Source organism: Anomaloglossus baeobatrachus (genome assembly GCF_048569485.1).
Source record: "Anomaloglossus baeobatrachus isolate aAnoBae1 chromosome 2 unlocalized genomic scaffold, aAnoBae1.hap1 SUPER_2_unloc_1, whole genome shotgun sequence".
Lineage (NCBI taxonomy): Eukaryota > Metazoa > Chordata > Amphibia > Anura > Aromobatidae > Anomaloglossus > Anomaloglossus baeobatrachus.
The window spans coordinates 2666995-2691192 of record NW_027441779.1 but is presented as its reverse complement, the minus strand read 5'-3'; the positions used below and the strand labels follow the sequence as shown (position 1 = coordinate 2691192).

At 51.5% G+C, this 24198-nt stretch overlaps 1 protein-coding gene across 1 annotated transcript in view; it reads left to right on the top strand.

Moving 5' to 3' along the window:
* Positions 1-24198, top strand: part of RNF17 (ring finger protein 17) — a 733334-nt gene that overhangs the window by 485680 nt on the left and 223456 nt on the right. Inside the window, exon 25 of the mRNA XM_075331310.1 lies at positions 23638-23728. Within this exon, the coding sequence (XP_075187425.1) occupies positions 23638-23728 (91 nt within the window). The remainder of the gene's footprint in view (positions 1-23637; positions 23729-24198) is intronic.

Here is a 24198-nt window from a genome sequence, read left to right as displayed (position 1 = left end):
CTGGCGACAGCCCCACGGGTGTTCACCAAGGTCATGGCGGCAGTGGTAGCAGTCTTGCACTCTCAGGGACATTCTGTGATCCCTTACTTGGACGATCTACTTGTCAAGGCACCCTCTCAGGAGGCATGCCAACTCAGCCTGAACGTTGCACTGGAGACTCTCCAGACGTTCGGGTGGATCATCAACTTCTCAAAGTCAAATCTGTTACCGACCCAATCACTGACGTATCTTGGCATGGAGTTTCATACTCTCTCAGCGATAGTGAAGCTTCCGCTGGACAAGCAGCGGTCACTACAGACGGGGGTGCAGGCTCTCCTTCAAAGTCAGTCGCACTCCTTAAGACGCCTCATGCACTTCCTCGGGAAGATGGTGGCGGCAATGGAGGCGGTTCCGTTTGCGCAGTTTCATCTGCGCCCACTTCAATGGGACATTCTCCGCCAATGGGACGGGAAGTCAACATCCCTGGACAGGAAAGTCTCCCTTTCCCAGACGGCCAAGGACTCTCTGCAGTGGTGGCTTCTTCCCACCTCATTATCACAGGGAAGATCCTTCCTACCACCGTCCTGGGCGGTGGTCACGACAGACGCGAGTCTGTCAGGGTGGGGAGCAGTTTTTCTCCATCACAGGGCTCAGGGTACGTGGACCCAGCAGGAGTCCACCCTTCAGATCAATGTTCTGGAAATCAGAGCAGTGTATCTTGCCCTACTAGCCTTCCAGCAGTGGCTGGAAGGAAGGCAGATCCGAATTCAGTCGGACAACTCCACAGCGGTGGCATACATCAACCACCAAGGGGGGACACGCAGTCGGCAAGCCTTCCAGGAAGTCCGGCGGATTCTGATGTGGGTGGAAGCCACGGCCTCCACCATATCCGCAGTTCACATCCCCGGCGTAGAAAACTGGGAAGCAGACTTCCTCAGTCGCCAGGGCATGGACGCAGGGGAATGGTCCCTTCACCCGGACGTGTTTCAGGAAATCTGTCGCCGCTGGGGAAGGCCGGACGTCGACTTAATGGCGTCCCGGCACAACAACAAGGTCCCAACCTTCATGGCACGGTCTCGCGATCACAGAGCTCTGGCGGCAGACGCCTTAGTGCAAGATTGGTCGCAGTTCCGGCTCCCTTATGTGTTTCCACCTCTGGCACTCTTGCCCAGGGTGCTACGCAAGATCAGATCCGACTGCAGCCGCGTCATACTCGTCGCCCCAGACTGGCCACGGAGGGCGTGGTATCCGGATCTGTGGCATCTCACGGTCGGCCAACCGTGGGCACTACCAGACCGACCAGACTTGCTGTCCCAAGGGCCGTTTTTCCATCGGAATTCTGCAGCCCTGAACCTGACTGTGTGGCCATTGAGTCCTGGATCCTAGCGTCTTCAGGATTATCCCAAGGGGTCGTTGCCACCATGAGACAGGCTAGGAAGCCCACGTCCGCTAAGATCTACCACAGAACGTGGAGGATATTCTTATCCTGGTGCTCTGCTCAGGGAGTGTCTCCCTGGCCATTTGCATTGCCTACTTTTCTTTCTTTCCTGCAATCTGGGTTAGAAAAAGGTTTGTCGCTCGGCTCCCTTAAAGGGCAAGTCTCGGCGCTATCCGTCTTTTTTCAGAAGCGTCTAGCACGACTTTCTAAGGTACGCACGTTCCTGCAGGGGGTTTGTCATATCGTACCCCCGTACAAGCGGCCGTTAGATCCATGGGATCTGAACAGGGTACTGGTTGCCCTCCAGAAGCCGCCCTTCGAGCCTCTGAGGGAGGTTTCACTTTCTAGACTATCACAGAAAGTGGCTTTTTTGGTAGCGATCACATCTCTTCGGAGAGTGTCTGAGCTAGCAGCGCTGTCATCCAAGGCTCCCTTTCTGGTCTTCCACCAGGACAAGGTAGTGCTGCGACCCATTCAGGAGTTTCTCCCGAAGGTGGTATCCTCGTTTCATCTTAATCAGGATATCTCTTTGCCTTCTTTTTGTCCTCATGCAGTTCATCGCTATGAGAAGGATTTACATTTGTTAGATCTGGTGAGAGCACTCAGAATCTACATTTCCCGCACGGCGCCCCTGCGCCGTTCGGATGCACTCTTTGTCCTTGTCGCTGGTAAGCGCAAAGGGTCGCAGGCTTCCAAGGCCACCCTGGCTCGATGGATCAAAGAACCAATTCTTGAAGCCTACCGTTCTGCTGGGCTTCCGGTTCCATCAGGGCTGAAGGCCCATTCTACCAGAGCCGTGGGTGCGTCCTGGGCACTACGACACCAGGCTACGGCTCAACAGGTGTGCCAGGCAGCCACCTGGTCGAGTCTGCACACTTTCACCAAACATTATCAGGTGCATACCTATGCTTCGGCGGACGCCAGCCTAGGTAGAAGAGTCCTGCAGGCGGCAGTTGCCTCCCCGTAGGGGAGGGCTGTCTTGCAACTCTAACATGAGGTATTTCTTTACCCACCCAGGGACAGCTTTTGGACGTCCCAATCGTCTGGGTCTCCCAATGGAGCGCCGAAGAAGAAGGGAATTTTGTTACTTACCGTAAATTCCTTTTCTTCTAGCTCCTATTGGGAGACCCAGCACCCGCCCTGTTGTCCTTCGGGATTTTTGGTTGTTTTTCGGGTACACATGTTGTTCATGTTGAATGGTTTTCAGTTCTCCGACGTTACGTCGGAGTGAATTTGTTTAAACCAGTTATTGGCTTTCCTCCTTCTTGCTTTTGCACTAAAACTGGTGAGCCAGTGATCCCACTGGGGGTGTATAGCCAGAAGGGGAGGGGCCTTACACTTTTTAGTGTAATTGCTTTGTGTGGCCTCCGGAGGCAGTGCTATACACCAATCGTCTGGGTCTCCCAATAGGAGCTAGAAGAAAAGGAATTTACGGTAAGTAACAAAATTCCCTTCTTTGTATGGCCATTCCACAGGGGTCATCCCATACATTATTCTGTTATGGTGTTATAATGTGACATTGTTGTGCCCTGTGGGTGCATTTTAATATAGGATATATTCAGGTTTAGCCATTTGTAATCTTTTCACTATACCACTTCTTGAGGCTATCCTGTATCCTTATTATATGTTATAGACTATAGAATAATATAATAATATATGCCACTATTTTTCTCCTTTTACTGTACCGCTGCTTTATAGAGGTTTTCTCTATTTTTGCCGTATTTGTATATATTTGGGGACCATATATTTCAAATACATTTATCACAGAATCATTTGTACTGTATGGGACAGATGACTGTTTTGTTCTTAAATAATTTTAATCGTCTATTTGTGTCTTGTATGTTCCGGACATAATAAAATTTATATATCGTGTTTGTATATTGGTGTGCACTTGTTTCTACTGAGGCCTTTTTCTTCCTTTGTTCTTAAACAGAACACTGAGACTATCACAGAGCAGGTGCTTTTATACGGAGACTTGATATACACAAGTGGCTTATATTTATCATCAGTCATTTAGGACAACATTGGATCATTCAGAGATCCTCAATGAACTTCTGGAGTGAGTTTGCTGCACTGAAAGTAAAGGGGGCAAATAATATTGCACACCCCAATTTTCAGTTATTTTATTTTGTTTATCGTTCCTATGGGAGACCCAGACCATGGGTGTTTAGCTTCTGCCTCCGGAGGACACACAAAGTATTACACTTTAAAAAGTGTAACCCCTCCCCTCTGCCTATACACCCTCCCGTGCATCACGGGCTCCTCAGTTTTTATGCTTTGTGTCCTCCCTCTGAGCTTATACACCCCCTGGAGAACCAGATCTAGCCAGTTTATCTCTTTGTGTTCAGGAGGCATACATCCACACATGCATTCTCATCTGATTTGTTTGATTTTTGGAAAGAGTTTGAAGAAAAGCGGGTACATGTCTGGACTCCCGGCATGTCCCTTCTCACCCCACTGTGTCGGCGGTGTTGTTAAGGTTGATTTCCAAGGCTGGAGCCTTACATGCTGCGCTCCTTCACCATCCCTCCTGGGCTCTGGCTTGAAGTGGGAGCCAGCACGGTCTCCATGCCTGGCAGGAGTCCGGTCTCCATCCACAGCCCCTTGAGGATCCTGTTGGACCGGAGCACTCATCCCCAGGGACCTGGCCCTGCGTCTCAGCAGCTAAGTACCTGAGACGTTTATGTGTTGGGGGTCCCGGTTCTTTATTGTATGGGGAGAGTATGCTGTATATGATTATTTTGCCTTTTCCGGCGGGTTCTCTAGCTTTTGCCTGAGAACCGCGCCGATGGTGCCTGCTTGTCGGCTTCGCCGTTTAAATTTAGGCCCTGGCTTCGCCGGAGGCCTAGTTTCGTTTTCCTGCCCTCGCATGTCACTCATGCAGAGGGACAGGCTCGGCTCCTCCGGCGGCCGTTCTACACAGGGGAGGGACACTCCCCACTGCTGGGGCGTCCCTCCTCCCCTGCAGGTCTCTATAGCCCTCCAGTTCCCGCTCTCCTATAGGAACGCCCCCTAGTCCCGCCCCCTCTCCTCGCTCCGGCGGCCATTTCTCACGCAGAGTTCACCCTGCTCTGGGACATTCTGCACTCTGCATCTCTGCTGACGTGCTGTGCACTGGGGGACCGGGCTTCGGGATCTGGAGGGCACACAACACCGCGCCCAGCGGTCTGGTAAGCCACAGCCGGTCTCCGGTTGTGGACCTCTGTATATTCTCCCTGGGGTTCATGCTCTGCAAAGCCCCCACTCCAGCAACATGTCTCACACAAGGAGCAAGGCTCCAAAGCTTTATTCAGTATGCACTGCATGTAAGCTCCTGCTGCCTGAGCCGAGCACTTAAACACACTGTGGTGGTTGCTCTAACTTGGCGGTGCCACAGCCTGGAGTCTTACCACCAGTGGTCTCTCAGGCTGCTGCTGCACCTGTGGCTGAACCCCCGGCCTGGGTAGAGTCCTTTTCTAAGTCCATATCCCAGTCATTTGCTGAGTCCATGGGACTTTTGTCCAGGACTTTGCTGAATATGCATCAGTCCTCCTCACAGGGTGCCTCTAATACTCTTGACAGAGGATTCCTATCCTCTGACCTCCGTCCATCAGAGCTCACAGAGGATTCATCATCAGGTCCCAGACCCCGTCCTTCTAAGAGAAGGCGCAGGGTTTCCTCCCCCTCCTCATCCCACGGCTCTGTCTCAAGAGCTGACTCGCAAGATGAGGAGGATGCCCTCACGGGTGGCTCGGAGGCTATGTATCCCATCGATTTCTCTGAGGGTGACTCAGATCTTAGTGACTTGATTGCTTCTATTAATTCTGTACTGGATCTCAATCCGCCAGTCTCAGAGGAGCAACCCTCTTTGGCAGAAAAACATCAGTTTACCTCGCCTAAGAGAGTGAAGAGTGTGTTCTTTAACCACTCCAGTTTTCAGACCGCTGTGACCAAGCCCAGGGCCTGCCCTGACAAACGCTTTCCAAAGCGTGGTTCTGATGATCGGTTTCCATTTCCACCTGAGGTGGTCAAGGAGTGGTCTCACTCCCCAAAGGTAGACCCTCCGGTGTCTAGGCTCTCAGCCCGGACCGTTGTGTCGGTGGCTGACGGCACCTCACTTAAGGATTCCACTGACCGTCAGATTGACCTTTTGGCCAAATCTGTGTATGAAGCTGCGGGGGCCGCGTTTTCCCCGACTTTTGCAGCAGTGTGGGCTCTCAAAGCCATCTCTAGTTCTCTGGAGGAGATGCATTCCCTCACCAAGGAATCTATGCCTGAGATGGTTACCTTAACCTCTCAGGCTTCAGCTTTTTCATCTTATGCCATGTCTGCAATGCTAGATGCTGCTCACCGCACTGCGGTGGCTTCAGCTAATTCTCTTGTTATCCGCAGGATTTTGTGGCTTCGAGAGTGGAAGGCAGATTCTTCTTCCAAGAAGTTTCTTGCTGGGCTCCCTTTTGCTGGTTCACGGCTGTTTGGTGAACAGCTGAATGAAATCATTAAGGAAGCTACTGGCGGGAAGAGTACTTCCATGCCACAAACCAAGACCAGGAAACCCGCCCAGGGTAGGAATCAATCGAGGTTTCGTTCCTTTCGTTCCTCCAACTGGTCATCCTCTAAGCCTTCCGCCTCGTCCGCTAACTCAGCTAAGGATCAGAAATCCAACTGGCGCACAAAAGCGCGTCCGCAGGAGGTTCTGCCACTAAGGCAGCCTCCTCATGACTCTCGACCCGCTCCAGCCACGTCCTCAGTCAGGGGCAGGCTCTCCCACTTTGGCGACGCTTGGTTAAAGCAAGTCTCCGATCAGTGGGTGAGAGACATCATATCTCACGGCTACAGGATAGAATTCTCTTCCAGCCCGCCAAACAGATTTTTTCTCTCAACTCCCCCCTGCTCCAAGGCCGCCGCCTTCTCACAGGCCGTGGAATCCTTGCAGGCAAACGGTGTGATTGTACCAGTTCCTGCTCGAGAACGGTTCAGAGGTTTTTACTCAAACCTCTTCCTAGTTCCAAAAAAGGACGGTACCTTCCGGCCCATCCTGGATCTCGAGCTTCTCAACAAGCATGTCCGGGTGCGGCATTTTCGCATGGAGTCTCTGCGATCAGTCATTGCCTCTATGACCCAAGGGGATTTCTTCGGCGCTCCATTGGGAGACCCAGACGATTGGGTGTATAGCTACTGCCTCCGGAGGCCACACAAAGTATTACACTAAAAAGTGTAAGGCCCCTCCCCTTCTGGCTATACACCACCGTGGGATCACGGGCTGCTTCAGTTTTCAAGCTTTGTGCGAAGGAGGTCAGACATCCACGCATAGCTCCACTGTTTTTAGTCAGCAGCAGCTGCTGACTATGTCGGATGGAAGAAAAGTGGGCCCATATGGGGCCCCCAGCATGCTCCCTTCTCACCCCACTTTTGTCGGGTGTTTGTTAAGGTTGAGGTACCCATTGCGGGTACGGAGGCTGGAGCCAACATGCTGTTTTCCTTCCCCATCCCCCCTCAGGGCTCTGGGTGCAGTGGGATCTTACAGGTCTCCAGGCACTGAGACCGGGCTCCATCCACAGACCCAGAGAACCTGCTGGATATGGAGCTGAGTATCGTCAGGGACAGGGCCCTGCTACATTAAGGTACTCTGTGTCCCCGTACACATCGCGCACACACACACCAGCATTGCTGGGAGTGCTAGTGCGCCGGGGACAACAGCGCGGAGCGCTCGTGCTATTATTCACGGCAGCTTTGCTGGGTGAATTTATGTATTGGGAACTGCCGCGCCGGGCCGCTGCTGGGTGTTTTTACACTGTGGCGCGGCTGGGACTTGTGGTGCGCCGGGGACTCCGCGCTGGCCGTGCATAGGACGGCCGCGCTTATTACTCGAGTCCCCGGCTTTGCGGCCTAGTTTTCGTTTCGTTCCCGCCCCCAGCCCTGCCAGTCAGGGGAGAGGCGGGACGCTGTACAGAAAGTCAGCGCCGAGGGCTGGAGTCTGCTTTGCATTCTCCAGCCCCCTTCACTGGACACAGTGGGACGCCGGTTTCCCGCTCTTGCCTGGGGCACGCCCACGGCCCGCCCCTCGTCACACGAGCTGGAGAAGGACGCCGGCAGCCATTCCTGCAGTCCGAGCTGGAGAACGGAGACAAGCTCTGGGCAACCAGTCACAGGACTCTGGCGACCACACACCCGCTTATAGGCGGGCGGTAAGCAGCACCTGAAGTGCTGACCCCACTAAATACCGTTGTGTCCATTTGTATTTTATGCTTACACTGCACTGTAGGTCGCTATTTTTGGCTATATGCCCTCTTAGATGGCGAGACAACAGCAGCAAAAAAGCAAGGGTGCTAAGGCACAGGCTTTCTATGCTGCTTGTATTGCATGTGCTGAAGTGTTCATTTGTACTTATGCTTGTATGCTATACATTGCACTGTACGGTCGCTATTCTTGGCTATATTCTCCTAGAATGGCTAGACTACAGCAGCAAAAAAGCAAAGGTGCTAAGGCACAGTTTTTCTAGGCTGCTTGTATTGCATGTGCTGAAGTGTTCATTTGTACTTATGCTTGTATGCTATACATTGCACTGTACGGTCGCTATTCTTGGCGATATTCTCCTAGATGGCTAGTCTACAGCAGCAAAAAAGCAAGGGTGCCAAGGCACAGGCTTTCTAAGCTGCTCATATTGCATGTGCTGAAGTGCTCATTTGTACTTTATGCTTGTATGCTATACATTGCACTGTACGGTCGCTATTCTTGGCTATATGCTCCTAGATGGCTAGACTACAGCAGCAAAAAAGCAACACAGGCTTTCTATGCTACTTTTACTGCATGTGATACTGTTCCACCGGCAGGTTCCACTGACCCCCGTTGTGTGCAATGCTCCCCTGTAGCACTTGGTCAGCCGGGGTCTCTACTAGAGGTGGCCAAAGGAACCACCTGTGAACCCTGTCCATGGACAGGGACGGTGTTGCAGTTTCGGCTGATAGATTGTCATGGGATAGTGACTTGCAGTCCAGACAGGCCATGGGCAATCTTGATCATTGCTCCCTGGCCACCCTCATTTGGAACAAAATCAGTGCTCCGGGGGGGTCCCAGGCATTCCAGGGTGAAGGCTCTGACACGGACGACAGTCCCAGACAGCCTAAGCGAGCTCGCTGGGAGCGGCACTCGGCCCCATCACTAGTCAGGGTCACAGCAGAGGACTCTCTGTATGATGAGGCAGACGTCGCTGATCAGGACTTTGATCCTGACACCGCTCTCAATCCGGATACACCGGATGGTGACGCCATGGTGAATGATCTTATAGCGTCCAGCAATGGCATGTTGGATATTTCTCCCCCTGCTCCTTCAGTGGAGGAGTCAGCTTCCAGCAGGAGAAATCCCATTTCAGTATCTCAAGCGTATATTGAGTACTTTTCTGGCCACGCTGACTTCAGAGAAGCACTTCAGAATCACCACGCTTACCAGATAAGCGTTTCTCCAAATGTATTAAGGATACATGTTATCCCTTTCCCCCTGACGTGGTCAGGCGCTGGACCCAGGGTCCAAAGGTGGATCCCCCAATCTCCAGGCTTGCGGATAGATCCATAGTTGCAGGGGAGATGGGACTTCACTTAAAGATGCCATTGACAGACAGATGGACCTCTGGTTGAAATCTGTCTATGAAGCTATCGGCGTGTCGGTTGCTCCGGCATTCGCAGCCGTATGGGCACTCTAAGCTATGTCAGCTGGTCTTGCGCAGCTGGTCTTGAGCACAGGTACATCTGTGCCGCAGGTAGCGTCCTTATCCTCGCAATGTCTGCATTGCGACTTACCCTATTAATGCTGTCCGAGAGAGACAGTCGAGGTTTCGGTCCTTCCCAGGCTCGGGCAGGTCCAAATTGTCCTAGTCCAAAAGGGCTCAAAAGGCTCAGAGGGGCTCAGATTCCAGGCGGGCTCAATCACGCCCAAGGAAGGCAGCCAGAGGAACCGCTTCCAAGGCGGTCTCCTCATGACTTTAAGCTCTCTCTCTCCGCATCCGCGGTTGGTGGCAGACTCTCTCGCCTTGGCGACATTTAGCTGCCACAGGTCACAGACCGGTGGGTGAGAGACATTGTGTCTCACGTGTACAGGATAGAGTTCTGTTCTCGGCCTCCGGCTCGATTCTTCAGAACTTCCTCACCTACCCACCGAGCCGATGCTCTTCTGCAGGCAGAAGGAGTGGTAATTCCTGTTCCTCTTCAGGAACAAGACACGGTTTTTCCTCCAATCTGATTGTGGGGGACCTAAAACTGCTCAACAAGCACGTGAAGGCCAGGCGGTTCCGGATGGCATCCCTCCGCTCCGTCATTGCCTCAATGTCTCAAGGAGATTTCCTAGCATCAATAGACATCAGGATGCTTATCTCCACGTGCCGATTGCTCCAGAGCACCAACGTTTGCTACGTTTCGTTATTGAAGACGAGCATCTTCAGTTCGTAACCCTGCCCTTCGGTCTGGCGACAGCCCTACGGGTTTTCACCAAGTTCAGGGCAGCAGTGGGAGCAGTCCTGCACTCTCAGGGTCACTCGGTGATCCTTCCTTGGACGGTCGACTTGTCAAGGCACCCTCTCAAGAGGCATGCCAACACAGCCTGAGCGTAGCGCTGGAGACTCTCCAGAGTTTCGGGTGGATCATCAACTTCTCAAGGTTAAATCTGACACCGACCCAATCGCTGACATATCTGGGCATGGAGTGTCACGCTCCCTCAGCGATAGTGAAGCTTCCGCTGGACAAACAGCGTTCACTACAGACGGGGGTGCAGTCTCTCCTTCAAGGCCAGTCACACCCCTTAACACGCCTCATGCAGAGGCAGTCACTTTCGCGCAGTTTCATCTGCGTCCACTCCAATGTGGCATTCTTTGCCAATGGGATGGGAAGTCGACGTCCCTAGAAGGAACGTCCCCCTTCTCAGACGGTCAAGGACTCTCTTCAGAGGAGTCCATCCTTCAAATCAATGTGCTGGAAATCTGGGCAGTGTATCTTGCCCTGCAAGCCTTCCAGCCGTGGCTGGAAAGCACACACGTCCGAATTCAGTCGGACAACTCCACAGCGGTGGCATACATCTACCACCAAGGCGGAACACGCAGTCGGCAAGCCTCCCAGGAAGTCCGGCGGAGTCTGATGGGGGTGGAAGACAGAGCATCCACCATATCCGCAGTTCACATCCCGGGCGCAGAAAACTGGGAAGCAGACTTCCTCAGTTGCCAGGGTATGGACGCAGGGGAAGGGTATCTTCACCCGGATGGTTTTCAGGAAATCTGTCAACGCTGGGGGATGCTGAACGTCGACCTAATAGCGTCTCGGCACAACAACAAGGTTCCGATTTTCATGGCGCGGTATCACGATCAAAGAGCTCTGGCGGCAGACGCCTTAGTTCAGGTTTGGTCGCAGTTCCAGCTACCTATGTGTTTCCCCCTCTGACACTGCTGCCCAGAGGGCTACGCAACATCAGGTCCGTTTGCCGCCGCGCCATCCTCATCGCCACAGACTGGCCGAGGAGGTCGTAGTCCCCGGATCTGTGGCATCTCACGGTCTGCCAACCGTGGGCACTACCAGCCCGGCCAGACTTACTGTCCCAAGTGCCGTTTTTTCCATCTGAATTCTACGGCCCTGAACCTGACGGTATGGCCTTTGAGTCCTGAATCCTAGCGTCTTCAGGATTATCTCAGGACGTCATTGCCACCATGAGACAGACTAGAAAACCGACGTCTGCCAAGATCTACCACAGGATGTGGAGGATATTCTTCTCTTAATGCTCTGCTCAGGGAGTGTCTCCCTGCCCATTTGCATTCCCTTCTTTTCCTTCCTTCCTGCAATCTGGTTTGGAAAAAGGTTGTCACTCGGCACCTTTAAAGGACAAGTCTCAGCGCTATCTGTATTCTTCAGAAGCGCCTAGCACCACTTCCTCAGGTACACACGTTCCTGCAGGAGGTTTGTCACATTGTCCCTCTGTACAAATGGCCGTTGGACCCATGGGATCTGAACAGGGTACTAATTGCTCTCCAGAAGCCGCCCTTCGAGCCGCTGAGGGATGTTTCACTCTCTCGACTTTCCCAGAAAGAGGCCTTTCTGGTAGCGGTCACGTCTCTTAGGAGAGTGTCCGAGCTAGCAGCGCTGTCATCCAAAAGCTTCCTTCCTGGTGTTTCACCAAGGCAAGGTAGTGCTGCGCCCGATTCCGGAGTTCTCCCTAAGGTGGTATCCCCCTTTCATCTCAATCAGGATATCTCCTTACCTTCCTTTTGCCTCATCCATTTCATCGATATGAAATGGATTTGCATTTGTTGGATCTGGTGAGAGCACTCAGAATCTACATTTCCCGCACGGCGCCTCTGCGCCGCTCGGATGCACTCTCTGTGCTTGTCGCTAATCAGCGTAAAGAGTCGCAGGCTTCCAAATCCACCCTGGCTCGATGGATCAAGGAACCAATTCTTGAAGCCTACTGTTCTGCTGGGCTTCCGGTTCCATCAGGGCTGAAAGCCCATTCTACCAGAGCCGTGGGTGCGCCCTAGGCATTACGGCACCAGGCTACGGCTCAGCAGGTGTGCCAGGCAGCTACCTGGTCGAGTCTGCACACTTTCACCAAGCATTGTCAGGTGCATACCTACGCTTAGGCGGATGCCAGCTTAGGTAGAAGAGTCCTGCAGGCGGCGGTTGCCTCCTTGTAGGGAAGGGCTGTTTTACAGCTCTAACATGAGGTATTAATTTACCCACCCAGGGACTGCTTTTGGACGTCCCAATCGTCTGGGTCTCCCAATGGAGCGCCGAAGAAGAAGGGAATTTTGTTTACTTACCGTAAATTCCTTTTCTTCTAGCTCCAATTGGGAGACCCAGCACCCGCCCTGTTTCCTTCGGGATTTTTGGTTGTTCGGGTACACATGTTGTTCATGTTGAACGGTTTTCAGTTCTCCGATGTTACTTCGGATTGAATTTGTTATTGGCTTTCCTCCTTCTTGCTTTAGCACTAAAACTGAAGCAGCCCGTGATCCCACGGGGGGTGTATAGCCAGAAGGGGAGGGGCCTTACACTTTTTAGTGTAATACTTTGTGTGGCCTCCGGAGGCAGTAGCTATACACCCAATCGTCTGGGTCTCCCAATTGGAGCTAGAAGAAAAGGAATTTACGGTAAGTAACAAAATTCCCTTCTTCCTGGCGTCCTTCGACATCAGAGATGCCTATCTACATGTGCCAATCGCAGTGTCACACCAGCGTTGGTTACGTTTTGCGATAGGAGAGGATCATTTCCAATTCGTGGCTCTCCCCTTCGGGTTAGCCACGGCCCCTCGGGTATTCACCAAGGTCATGGCGGCAGTGATTGCGGTCCTGCACCTCCAGAGGTTGGCAGTGCTTCCTTATCTGGACGACCTTCTGGTCAAGGCTCCATCCAGCGCAGAATGTCAGCGGAGTGTCTCGCTCACTCTCGCCACTCTAGCCCAATTCGGGTGGCTTGTCAATCTTCCCAAGTCCACCCTGACTCCGACCCAGAGCCTAGGGATGCAGTTCGAGACTTTGCCGGCACTTGTAAAGTTGCTCTTCGTCAAACAGCAGTCTCTCCGGGTAGCGGTGCGCTCTCTGCTGCGGCCCCGCCGTTATACCCTCAGGCGCCTGATGCAGGTGCTGGGTCAAATGGTGGCGTCCATGGAGGCGGTTCCCTTTGCCCAGTTCCATCTGCGCCCCCTGCAGCTGGACATTCTCCGCTGTTGGGGTAAGCGGCCTTCCTCCTTACACAGGTTAGTGGCTCTGTCGCCACGGACCAGGAGCTCTCTTCAGTGGTGGCTTCGACCCCTCTCCCTGTCCCAAGGGTGCTCCTTTCTGACTCCGTCCTGGGTGATTCTCACCACGGATGCCAGCCTATCCGGCTGGGGAGCGGTATATCTCCACCTCAGAGCACAGGGCACTTGGACTCCGTCCGAGTCAGCCCTTTCAATCAATGTGCTGGAAACCAGAGCTGTGCTTCTAGCTCTCCTAGCCTTTCACCACCTGTTGGCGGGCAGGCACATTCGAGTCCAGTCAGACAACGCGACAGCAGTTGCCTACATCAATCACCAAGGCGGGACACGCAGCCGCCTGGCAATGTTGGAGGTCCAACGCATTCTTCAATGGGCGGAGGACTCCAAGTCCACCATATCCGCAGTCCACATCCCAGGCGTAGAAAACTGGGAGGCAGATTATGTCAGCCGTCAATCCGTGGACGGTGGCGAGTGGTCCCTGCACCCGGCAGTGTTTCAGTCAATCTGCCGCAAGTGGGGCACTGCGAACGTGGACCTAATGGCATCCCGTCACAACAACAAGGTTCTGGTTTACGTGGCTCGCTCCCACGATCCTCAGGCCTTCGCCGCGGATGCTCTGGTTCAGGATTGGTCCCAGTTTCGTCTGTCCTACGTGTTTCCCCCTCTAGCTCTCTTGCCCAGAGTCCTGCGCAAGATCAGAACGGAGGGCCGTCGAGTCATCCTCATTGCACCGGACTGGCCTAGGCGAGCTTGGTATCCGGACCTGCTCCAACTGTCCGTAGAGATGCCGTGGCATCTTCCGGATCGTCCAGACCTACTCTCGCAAGGTCCGTTTTTCCGCCCGAATTCTGCGGCACTCAATTTGACGGCGTGGCTCTTGAGTCCTGGATTTTGACGGCTTCTGGTATTCCTCCTGAAGTCAGCTCCACTATGACTCGGGCCCGTAAGTCTTTCTCCGTCAAGATCTATCACAGGACTTGGAAAATTTTCCTGTCCTGGTGTCGCTCTTCCGGCCATCCTCCTTGGCCATTCTCGTTGCCGACCCTTCTGTCTTTTTTACAGTCCGCTAGGACTGTCCCTCAACTCTCTCAAGGGACAAGTCTCAGCTCTATCAGTGCTGTTCCAGCGGCGTCTCGCCCGGCTGGCTCAGGTCCGCACCTTCATGCAAGGCGCTTCTCACATCATTCCACCTTATCGGCGGCCCTTGGATCCCTAGGACCTTAACTTGGTCCTCACGGTATTGCAGAAACCCCCTTTTCTTCAGCGCTCTATTGGGAGACCCAGACGATTGGGGTATAGCTACTGCCTCCGGAGGCCACACAAAGCACTACACTAAAAAGTGCAAGGCCCCTCCCCTTCTGGCTATACCCCCCCGTGGTATCACGGGTTCTCCAGTTTTCAAGCTTTGTGCGAAGGAGGTCAGACATCCATGCATAGCTCCACAGATTTTAGTCAGCAGTAGCTGCTGACTATTTCGGATGGAAGAAAAGAGGGCCCATATAGGGCCCCCAGCATGCTCCCTTCTCACCCGTTGATGGTGTTGTAAGGTTGAGGTACCTATTGCTGGTACGGAGGCTGGAGCCCACATGCTGCTTTCCTTCCACATCCCCCTGAGGGGCTCTGAGGAAGTGGGATCCTGCCGGCCTCAAAGCTCTGACGCCGGGCTCCATCCACAGACCCATTTGAACCTGCTGGATACGGAGCTGGAGTACCGTTCAGGGACATGGCCCTGCACCATTACAGGTACTCTGTGTCCCCGGACACACAGACACAGCACACTCCAGACTGGCTGGGTGTGCTAGTGCGCCGGGGACAGTAAAGGGTTACAGTCACTGCAGCTTTGCTGAGTGACTTTGTGTATTGGGAACTACCGCGCCGGACGCTCCGGGAGCGGCGGCGCGGCTGGGACTTGTAGTCCGCCGGGGACTGGGCGCCGACCGCGCTTTTACGGCGGCGGCGCTTATAAATCCAGTCCCCGGCTTCTGCGGCCTAGTGCCGCTTCGTTCCCGCCCCCTCCCCGCTCTGACTTGGGGCACGCCCACGGCCCGCCCCTCCTCACACGAGCTGGGGAAGACGCCGGCAGCCATTACCGCAGTCCGAGCTCGGTCTTTCGGCAACCAGGCAGGACTATGGCGACCATACACCCGCTTATAGGCGGGCGGTAAGCGGCACACAAAGTGCTGACCCCAATATATACTGCAGTGTGTACATGTGTATTTTAACTGCATAGGTCGCTATATGCCCGCTTGGAGAGCGACACATCAGCAGCAGGAAAGCAGGTGTGCTAAGGCACAGGCTTTCTATGCTGCTTGTATTGCACGTACTGAAGTGTTCATTTGTATTTATGCTTGTATGCTATACATTGCACTGTACAGTCGCTAGTTTTAGCTATATTCTCCTGGAATGGCTAGACTACAGCAGCTGAAAACCAAGGGTGCTGGGGCACAGGTTTTTTTTCTATGCTGCTTGTATTGCATGGGCTGCAGTGTGCATTTGTACTTGTGCTTGTATGCTATACAGCGCACTGTATGGTCACTCTTCTGGGCTATATTCCCCTAGATGACTTGTCTACAGCAGCAGAAGAGCAGGGGTGCCAGGGCATAGGCTTCTATGCTGCTTGTATTGCTTGTGCTGCAGTGTTCATTTGTACTTTATGCTTGTATGCTATACATTGCACTGTACGGTCACCATTCTTGGCTATATACTTCTAGATGGCTAGTCGGCAGCGGCAAAAAAGCAACACAGTTTTTCAGTGCTGTTTTTACTACATGGGATGCTATTCATGACACCGTCCCATTGTGTGCATGCTCCCCTGTAGCACTTCGTCTGCCGGGGTCTCTAGCACTTCGTCTGCCGGGGTCTCTACTAGTCGTGGCCTAAGAAACCACCTGTCAACCCTGTCCAAGGACAGGGACGGAGTTGCAGTTTCGACAGATATATTGTCATAAGATAGAGACTTGCAGTCCAGACAGGCCATGGGCAATCTTCCTGACCAACCTCATTTGGAACGGGGGGGTCCCAGGAGGACTCTCTGTAGGATAAGGCAGCTCTCCAGGACTTTGATCCTGACATCGCTCTCAATCCGGATACACCGGATGGTAACGCCATACGGAATGATCCTATAGCGTCCATCAATGGAAGGTTGGATCTTTCTCCCTCAGCTCCCCCAGTGGAGGAGTCAGCTTCACAGCAGGAGAAGTCCCTTTTCAGTATCTCAAACGGATATTGAGTATTTTTCTGGCCACGCTGACTTCAGAGAAGCAGTCCAGAAACACCACGCTTACCAGATAAGCGTTTTCTCCAAACGTTTTTTAAAGATACACGTTATCCCTTTTCCCCTGACGTGGTCAAGCGTTGGACCCAGGGTCCAAAGGTGGATTCTCCAAGCTCCAGGCTTGCGTCTAGAGACATAGTTGCACTGGAGATGGGGCTTCACTTAAAGATGCCAATTCACAGACAGATGGACTCTGGTTGAAATCTGTCTAGGAGGCTATCGGCGTGTCGGTTGCTCCGGCATTCACAGCCGTATAGGCAACCTAACCTGTTCAGCTGTTCTTGCGCAGCTGGCCTTGAGCACATGTACATCTGTACCGCAGAGGCGTCCGTAACCCCGCAATGTCTGCACTGCGACTTACCCTATTAATGCTGTCCTAAAAGTACAGTCGAGGTTTCGGTCCTTCCCAAGCTCGGGCAGGTCCCAATTGTCCTCGTGCAAAAGGGCTACAAAACCTCAGACGGGCTCAGATTCCGGCCGGGCTCAATCACGCCCAAGGAAGGCAGCCGGAGGAACCGCTACCAAGGTGGTCTCCTCATGACTCTCAGCTCTCTCTCTCTCTCTCCGCATCCGCGGTTGATGGCAGACTCCCCCGCCTTTGGCGACATTTAGCTGCCACAGGTCACAGACCGGTGGGTGGCGGACATTGTGCTCACGTGCACAGGACAGTGTTCTGTTCTCGTCCTCCGACTCCATTCTTCGGAACGGCCCCACCTCTCCACCGAGCAGATGCCCTGCTGCAGGCGGTGGACGCTCTTAAGAGCAGAAGGAGTGGTGATCCCTGTCCCCCCCTCAGGAACGAGGGCGAGGGTTTGTACTCCAATCTCTTTGTGGCTCCAAAACAGGACGGCTCCTTCCGTCCTGTTCTGGACCTAAAACTGCTCAACAATCATGTGCACGCCAGGCGGTTCCGGATGGAATCCCTCCGATCCGTCATTACCTCAATGTCTCAAGGAGACTTCCTTGCCTCAACAGACATCAAAGATGCCTATCTCCACGTGCCAATTGCTACGGAGCACCAACGTTTTCTACGTTTTGTGATAGGAGACGACCATCTTCAGTTCGTAGCTCTGCCATTCGGTCTGGCGACAGCCCCACGGGTGTTCACCAAGGTCATGGCAGCAGTGGTAGCAGCCTTGCACTCTCAGGGACACTCGGTGATCCCTTACTTGGACGATCTACTCGTCAAAGCACCCTCCCTCGAGGCATGCCAACGCAGCCTGAATGTTACGCTGGAGACTCTCCAGACTTTCGGGTGGATCATCAATCTGGCAAGGTCAAATCTGTCACCGACTCAATCACTAACGTATCTCGGCATGGAGTTTCACACTCTATCAGCGATAGTGAAGCTTCCGCTGAACAAGCAGCGTTCACTGCAGACAGAGGTGCAGTCTCTCCTTCAAGGCCAGTCGCACCCCTTAAGGCGCCTCATGCACTTCCTAGGGAAGATGGTGGCAGCCATGGAGGCAGTTCCCTTTGCGCAGTTTCATCTGCGCCAACTTCAATGGGACATTCTCCGCCAATGGGACGGGCAGTCAACCTCCCTGGACAGGAAAGTCTCCCTTTCCCAGACGGCCAAGGACTCTCTGCAATGGTGGCGTATTTCCACCTCATTGTCACAGTGAAGATCCTTCCTACCCCCATCCTGGGCAGTAGTCACGACAGATGCGAGTCTGTCAGGGTGGGGAGCAGTTTGTCTCCGCCACAGGGCTCAGGGGACGTGGACTCAGCAGGAGTCCACCCTTCAGATCAATGTTCTGGAAATCAGGGCAGGGTATCTTGCCCTACTAGCTTTCCAGCAGTGGCTAGAAAGAGAGCAGATCCGAATCCAGTCGGACAACTCCACAGTGGTGGCATACATCAACCACCAAGGAGAGACGCGCAGTCGGCAAGCCTTCCAGGAAGTCCGGCGAATCCTCATGTGAGTGGAGGACACAGCATCCACCATATCCGCAGTTCACATCCCGGGCGTAGAAAAATGGGAAGCAGACTTCCTCAGTCGCCAGGGTATGGACGCAGGGGAATGGTCCCTTCACCCGGACGTGTTTCAGGAAATCTGTCGCCGCTGGGGGGTGCCGGACGTCGACCTAATGGCGTCTCGGCACAACAACAAGGTCCCGGCATTTATGGCACGATCGCGCGATCACAGAGCTCTGGCGGCAGACGCCTTAGTGCAAGATTGGTCGCAGTTCCGGCTCCCATATGTGTTTCCACCTCTGGCAATCTTGCCCAGAGTACTGCGCAAAAATCAGATCCGATTGCAGCCGCGTCATACTCGTCGCCCCAGACTGGCCGAGGAGATCGTGGTACCCGGATCTGTGGCATCTCACGGTCGGCCGACCGTGGTCACTACCAGGCCGGCCAGAATTACTGTTCCAAGGGCCGTTTTTCCATCGGAATTCTGCGGCCCTGAACCTGACTGTGTGGCCATTGAGTCCTGGATCCTAGCGTCTTCAGGATTATCCCAAGGGGTCGTTGCCACCATGAAACAGGCTAGGAAGTCCACTTCTGCTAAGATCTACCACAGAACGTGGAAGATTTTCTTAACCTGGTGCTCGGCTCAGGGAGGGTCTCCCTGGCCATTTGCATTGCCTACTTTTCTTTCCTTCCTGCAATCGGGGTTAGAAAAGGGCTTGTCGCTCGGCTCCCTTAAGGGGCAAGTCTCGGCACTATCCGTATTCTTTCAGAGGCGTCTAGCACGTCTTTCTAGGGTGCGCACGTTCCTACAGGGGGTCTGTCATATCGTACCCCCGTATAAGCGGCCGTTAGATCCATGGGATCTCAACAGGGTACTAGTTGCTCTCCAGAAGCCGCCTTTCGAGCCTCTGAAGGAAGTTTCATTTCTCGCCTGTCACAGAAGGTGGCGTTTCTCGTTGCGATCACATCGCTTCGGCGAGTGTCTGAGCTGGCAGCTCTTCATCCAAGGCTCCCTTCCTGGTGTTCCACCAGGACAAGGTAGTGCTGCGCCCCATTCCGGAGTTTTCTCCCTAAGGTCGTATCCTCATTTCATCTTAATCAGGATATATCCTTGCCTTCCTTTTGTCCTCATCCGGTTCACCGGTATGGAAAGGACTTACGTTTGTTAGATCTGGTGAGAGCACTCAGAATCTACATTTCCCGCACGGCGCCCACGCGCCGTTCCGATGCATTTTTTTGTCCTTGTCGCTGGTCCGCGCAAGGGGTTGCAGGCTTCTGAAGCCACCCTGGCTCGATGGATCAAAGAACCAATTCTAGAGGCCTACCGTTCTGCGGGGCTTCCGGTTCCTTCAGGGCTAAAAGCCCACTCACCCAGAGCCGTGGGTGCGTCCTGGGCATTACGACACCAGGCTTCGGCTCAACAAGTGTGCCAGGCAGCTACCTGGTCCAGTCTGCACACTTTCACCAAGCATTATCAGATGCATACCTATGCTTCGGCGGACGCCAGCTTAGGTAGAAGAGTCCTGCAGGCGGCAGTGACACCCCCGTAGGGGAGGGCTGTTTTGCAGCTCTAACATGCGGTATTTCTTTACCCACCCAGGGACAGCTTTTGGACGTCCCAATCGTCTGGGTCTCCCAATAGAGCGCTGAAGAAGAAGGGAATTTTGTTACTTACCGTAAATTCCTTTTCTTCTAGCTCTTATTGGGAGACCCAGCACCCGCCCTGTTGTCCTTCGGGATTTTTTTGTTGTTTGCGGGTACACATGTTGTTCATGTTGAACGGTTTTTCAGTTCTCCGATGTTACTCGGAGTTAATTTGTTTAAACCAGTTATTGGCTTTCCTCCTTCTTGCTTTGGCACTAAAACTGGAGAACCCGTGATACCACGGGGGGGTATAGCCAGAAGGGGAGGGGCCTTGCACTTTTTAGTGTAGTGCTTTGTGTGGCCTCCGGAGGCAGTAGCTATACCCCAATCGTCTGGGTCTCCCAATAAGAGCTAGAAGAAAAGGAATTTACGGTAAGTAACAAAATTCCCTTCTTGAGCCCCTTAGGGAGGTTTCTTTGTATCGTCTTTCTCAAAGGGTGGCCTTTCTAGTTGCCATAACTACTCTCAGGAGAGTCTCTGATTTGGCTGCGCTCTCCTCGGAGTCACCTTTTTTGGTTTTTCACCAAGACAAGGTAGTTCTCCGTCCGACTCCGGACTTTCTTCCTAAGGTGGTCTCTCCCTTCCACCTTAACCAGGACATTTCCTTGCCTTCCTTCTGTCCGGCCCTTGTTCATCGCTTTGAGAAAGCGCTGGATTCTCTGGATCTGGTGCGTGCTCTCCAGATTTATGTGTCTCGCACCGCTGCGCTTAGGCGGTGCACCTCTCAAGCTTTTCAAAGCACACTCGACCAGAACTGTCGGTGCCTCTTGGGCTTTTAGGCACCAGGCTACGGCTCAACAAGTCTGTCAGGTTGACACTTGGACTAGCCTGCATACCTTTTCGAAGCACTACCAAGTGCATGCTCATGCTTCGGCAGATGCGAGCTTGGGCAGACGCATCCTTCAGGCGGCTGTCGCCCACTTGTGAAGTTAGGCTTCGCCTACTTCTTAGTTTTTTCTGTTTATTCCCACCCAGGGACAGATTTGGAACGTCCCATGGTCTGGGTCTCCCATAGGAACGATAAAGAAAATGAGAATTTTGTTTACTTACCGTAAATTCTTTTTCTTATAGTTCCGTATTGGGAGACCCAGCTCCCTCCCTGTTGCCTGTTGACAATTTTCTTGTTCCGTGTGTTATCACCGGCTGTTGTCGTGGACAGAGTCTCCGGTTGTTCCGGTTCTTGCTCGGTTCTACTTGTGGGTGGCTATTCTCCTTCAGCTTTTGCACTAAACTGGCTAGATCTGGTTCTCCAGGGGGTGTATAAGCTCAGAGGGAGGAGCTACACTTTTAAGTGTAGTACTTTGTGTGTCCTCCGGAGGCAGAAGCTAAACACCCATGGTCTGGGTCTCCCAATACGGAACTATAAGAAAAAGAATTTACGGTAAGTAAACAAAATTCTCTTTTTTTCAAAAAGTTTAAAATAAGCAATACATTTTGTTCAACTTCACAATTGTCCACTTGTTGTTGATTCTTCACATAACATTAAAGTTTTTATCTTAATGTTTGAAGCCTGAAATGTGGGAAAAGGTTGAAAAATTCAAGGGGACCGAAAACTTTCGCAAGGCACTGTATGTACAGTACAGACCAAAAGTTTAGACACACCTTCTTATTCAAAGAGTTTTCTTTAATTTCATGACTCTGAAAATTGTAGATTCACATTAAAGGCATCAGAACTATGAATTAACACGTGGAATGAAATACGTAACAAAAAAGTGTGAAACAACTGAAAATATGTCTTATATTCTAGGTTCTTCAAAGTAGCCACCTTTTGTTTTGATTACTGCTTTGCACACTCTTGGCATTCTCTTGATGAGCTTCAAGAGGTAGTCACTGGAATTGGTTTTCACTTCACAGGTGTGCCCTGTCAGGTTTAATAAGTGGGATTTATTGCTTTATGAATGGGGTTGGGAACATCATTTGTGTTGCGCAGACGTCTGGTGGATACACAGCTGATCGTCCAACTGAATAGACTGTTAGCTGCTTTTTTTCTTGTCATAATACAATGTCTAAGTAAAGAAAAACGAGTGGCCATCATTACTTTAAGAAATGAAGGTCAGTCAGTCCGAAAAATTTGGAAAACTTTGAAAGTGTCTCCAAGTGCAGTGGCAAAAACCATCAAACGCTACAAAGAAACTGTCTCACATGAGGACCGCCCCAGGAAATTAAGACCAAGATTCACCTTTGCTGTGGAGGATAAGTTTATCCGAGTCACCAGCCTCAAAAATCGCAGGTTAACAGCAGCTCAGATTAGAAACCAGATCAATGCCACACAGAGTTCTAGCAGCAGGTACATCTCTAGAACAACTGTTAAGGGGAGACTTTGTGCAGCAGGCCTTCATGGTAAAATAGCTGCTAGGAAACCACTGCTAAGGACAGGCAACAAGCAGAAGAGACTTGTTTGGGCTAAAGAACACAAGGAATGGACATTAGACCAGTGGAGCTTTGGTCTGATGAGTCCAAATTTGAGGTCTTTGGATCCAACCACCGTGTCTTTGTTTGACGCACAAAGGCTGAACGGATGGACTCTACATGCCTGGTTCCCACCGTCAAGCATGGAGGAGGAGGTGTGGGGGTGCCTTGCTGGTGACACTGTTGATGATTTATTCAAAATTAAAGTCATAGTGAACCAGCATTGCTTCCACAGCATTTTGCAGCGGCATGCTTTTCCATCCGGTTTGCGTTAAGTTGGACCATCTTTTATTTTTCAACAGGACAATGACCCCAAATACACCTCCAGGCTGTGTAAGGGCTATTTGACTAAAAAGGAGAGGGATGGGGTGTTACCCTAGATGACCTGGCCTCCACAGTCACCAGACCTGAACCCAATCGAGATAATTTGGGGTGAGCTGGACCGCAGAGTGAAGGCAAAAGGGCCAACAAGTGCTAAGCACTTCTGGGACTTCCTTCAAGACTGTTGGAAAACCATTTCCGGTGACTACCTCTTGAAGCTCATCAAGACAATGCCAAGAGTGTGCAAAGCAGTAATCAAAGCAAAAAGTGGCTACTTTGAAGAATCTAGAATGACATATTTTTCAGTTTCACACTTTAAGTATTTCATTCCACATGTTTTAATTCATAGTTTTGATGCCTTGAGTGCATCTACAATTTTCAGAGTCATGAAAATAAAGAAAACTCTTTGAATGAGATGGTGTGTGTTTGTGTGTGTGTGTGTGTGTGTGTGTGTGTGTGTGTGTGTGTGTGTGTGTATATAGATGCATATATATATATATATATATATATATATATATATATATGTGTGCGTTTATATATATATATATATATAATGTGCATGAATATATATATACATATATATATATATATATATATGTATGTGTGTGCATATATATATGTGTGTGTGTATATGTGTACACACACACATATATATATATATATATATATATATATATATATATATAATATGTATATGTGTATTATTAATAGTGCAGAAAGTACACTAAGTGCTACAACGTAGAAGTTTATCCTTTCTGTGCTTATTCTTAAGGAGGCTAGTATAAGGCACTGGTGTGGAGGGACCAGGACAATTTGCATGTTTCCACCATTACCACTTCTCCTTAGAGCACGTGTCCCACATGTTCTAATTAAGGTTGTAGTTAGTTGCACCCAAACCTTGCTATCTAACAATATGTTGTATTTTTTTTTCTTTTTTTGTATCTTGCAGGCCAGCTGGAGGCTCTCAGACGTGGACTGCAACAGCTTGTGAATTTGTTAACTATTATCTTTCCGGAGCCGTTGTCACTTTGATCATTGAAGTCAGTACTGTGAACATTTTTAGATTCATAGAGATAAATGCTTACTTTTTCTGGGACAAACTAATGATCAGCCCTAAGCCAGGATATTTTGGGTTTATTGGAAATGAACCATGAGTCATGAAAAGTTTCCAATGAGTAAAACTTTACATTTTATAGAATCCTAGAATATTAGAGTTGGAAGGTACCAACCTCATGCTCAATGCAGGATTCATTAACCAGCTCAGACAGAAGTATGCCCAGCCTGTGTTTGAAGACTTCTAATGTAGGAGAACTTGCCACCTCTTGTAGTAATAATAATAATAATATAATTTTAATCATTATTTCTATAGCGCCAACATACTCCACAGCGCTTTACAATTCAGGAGGATCATATACAAACAAATGGAAGTTATAGAAAATACAATATTTAAAGGGAAGAAAGACAACCCTGCTCGTGAGAGCTTACAATCTACAATGAGATATTGGGGGGT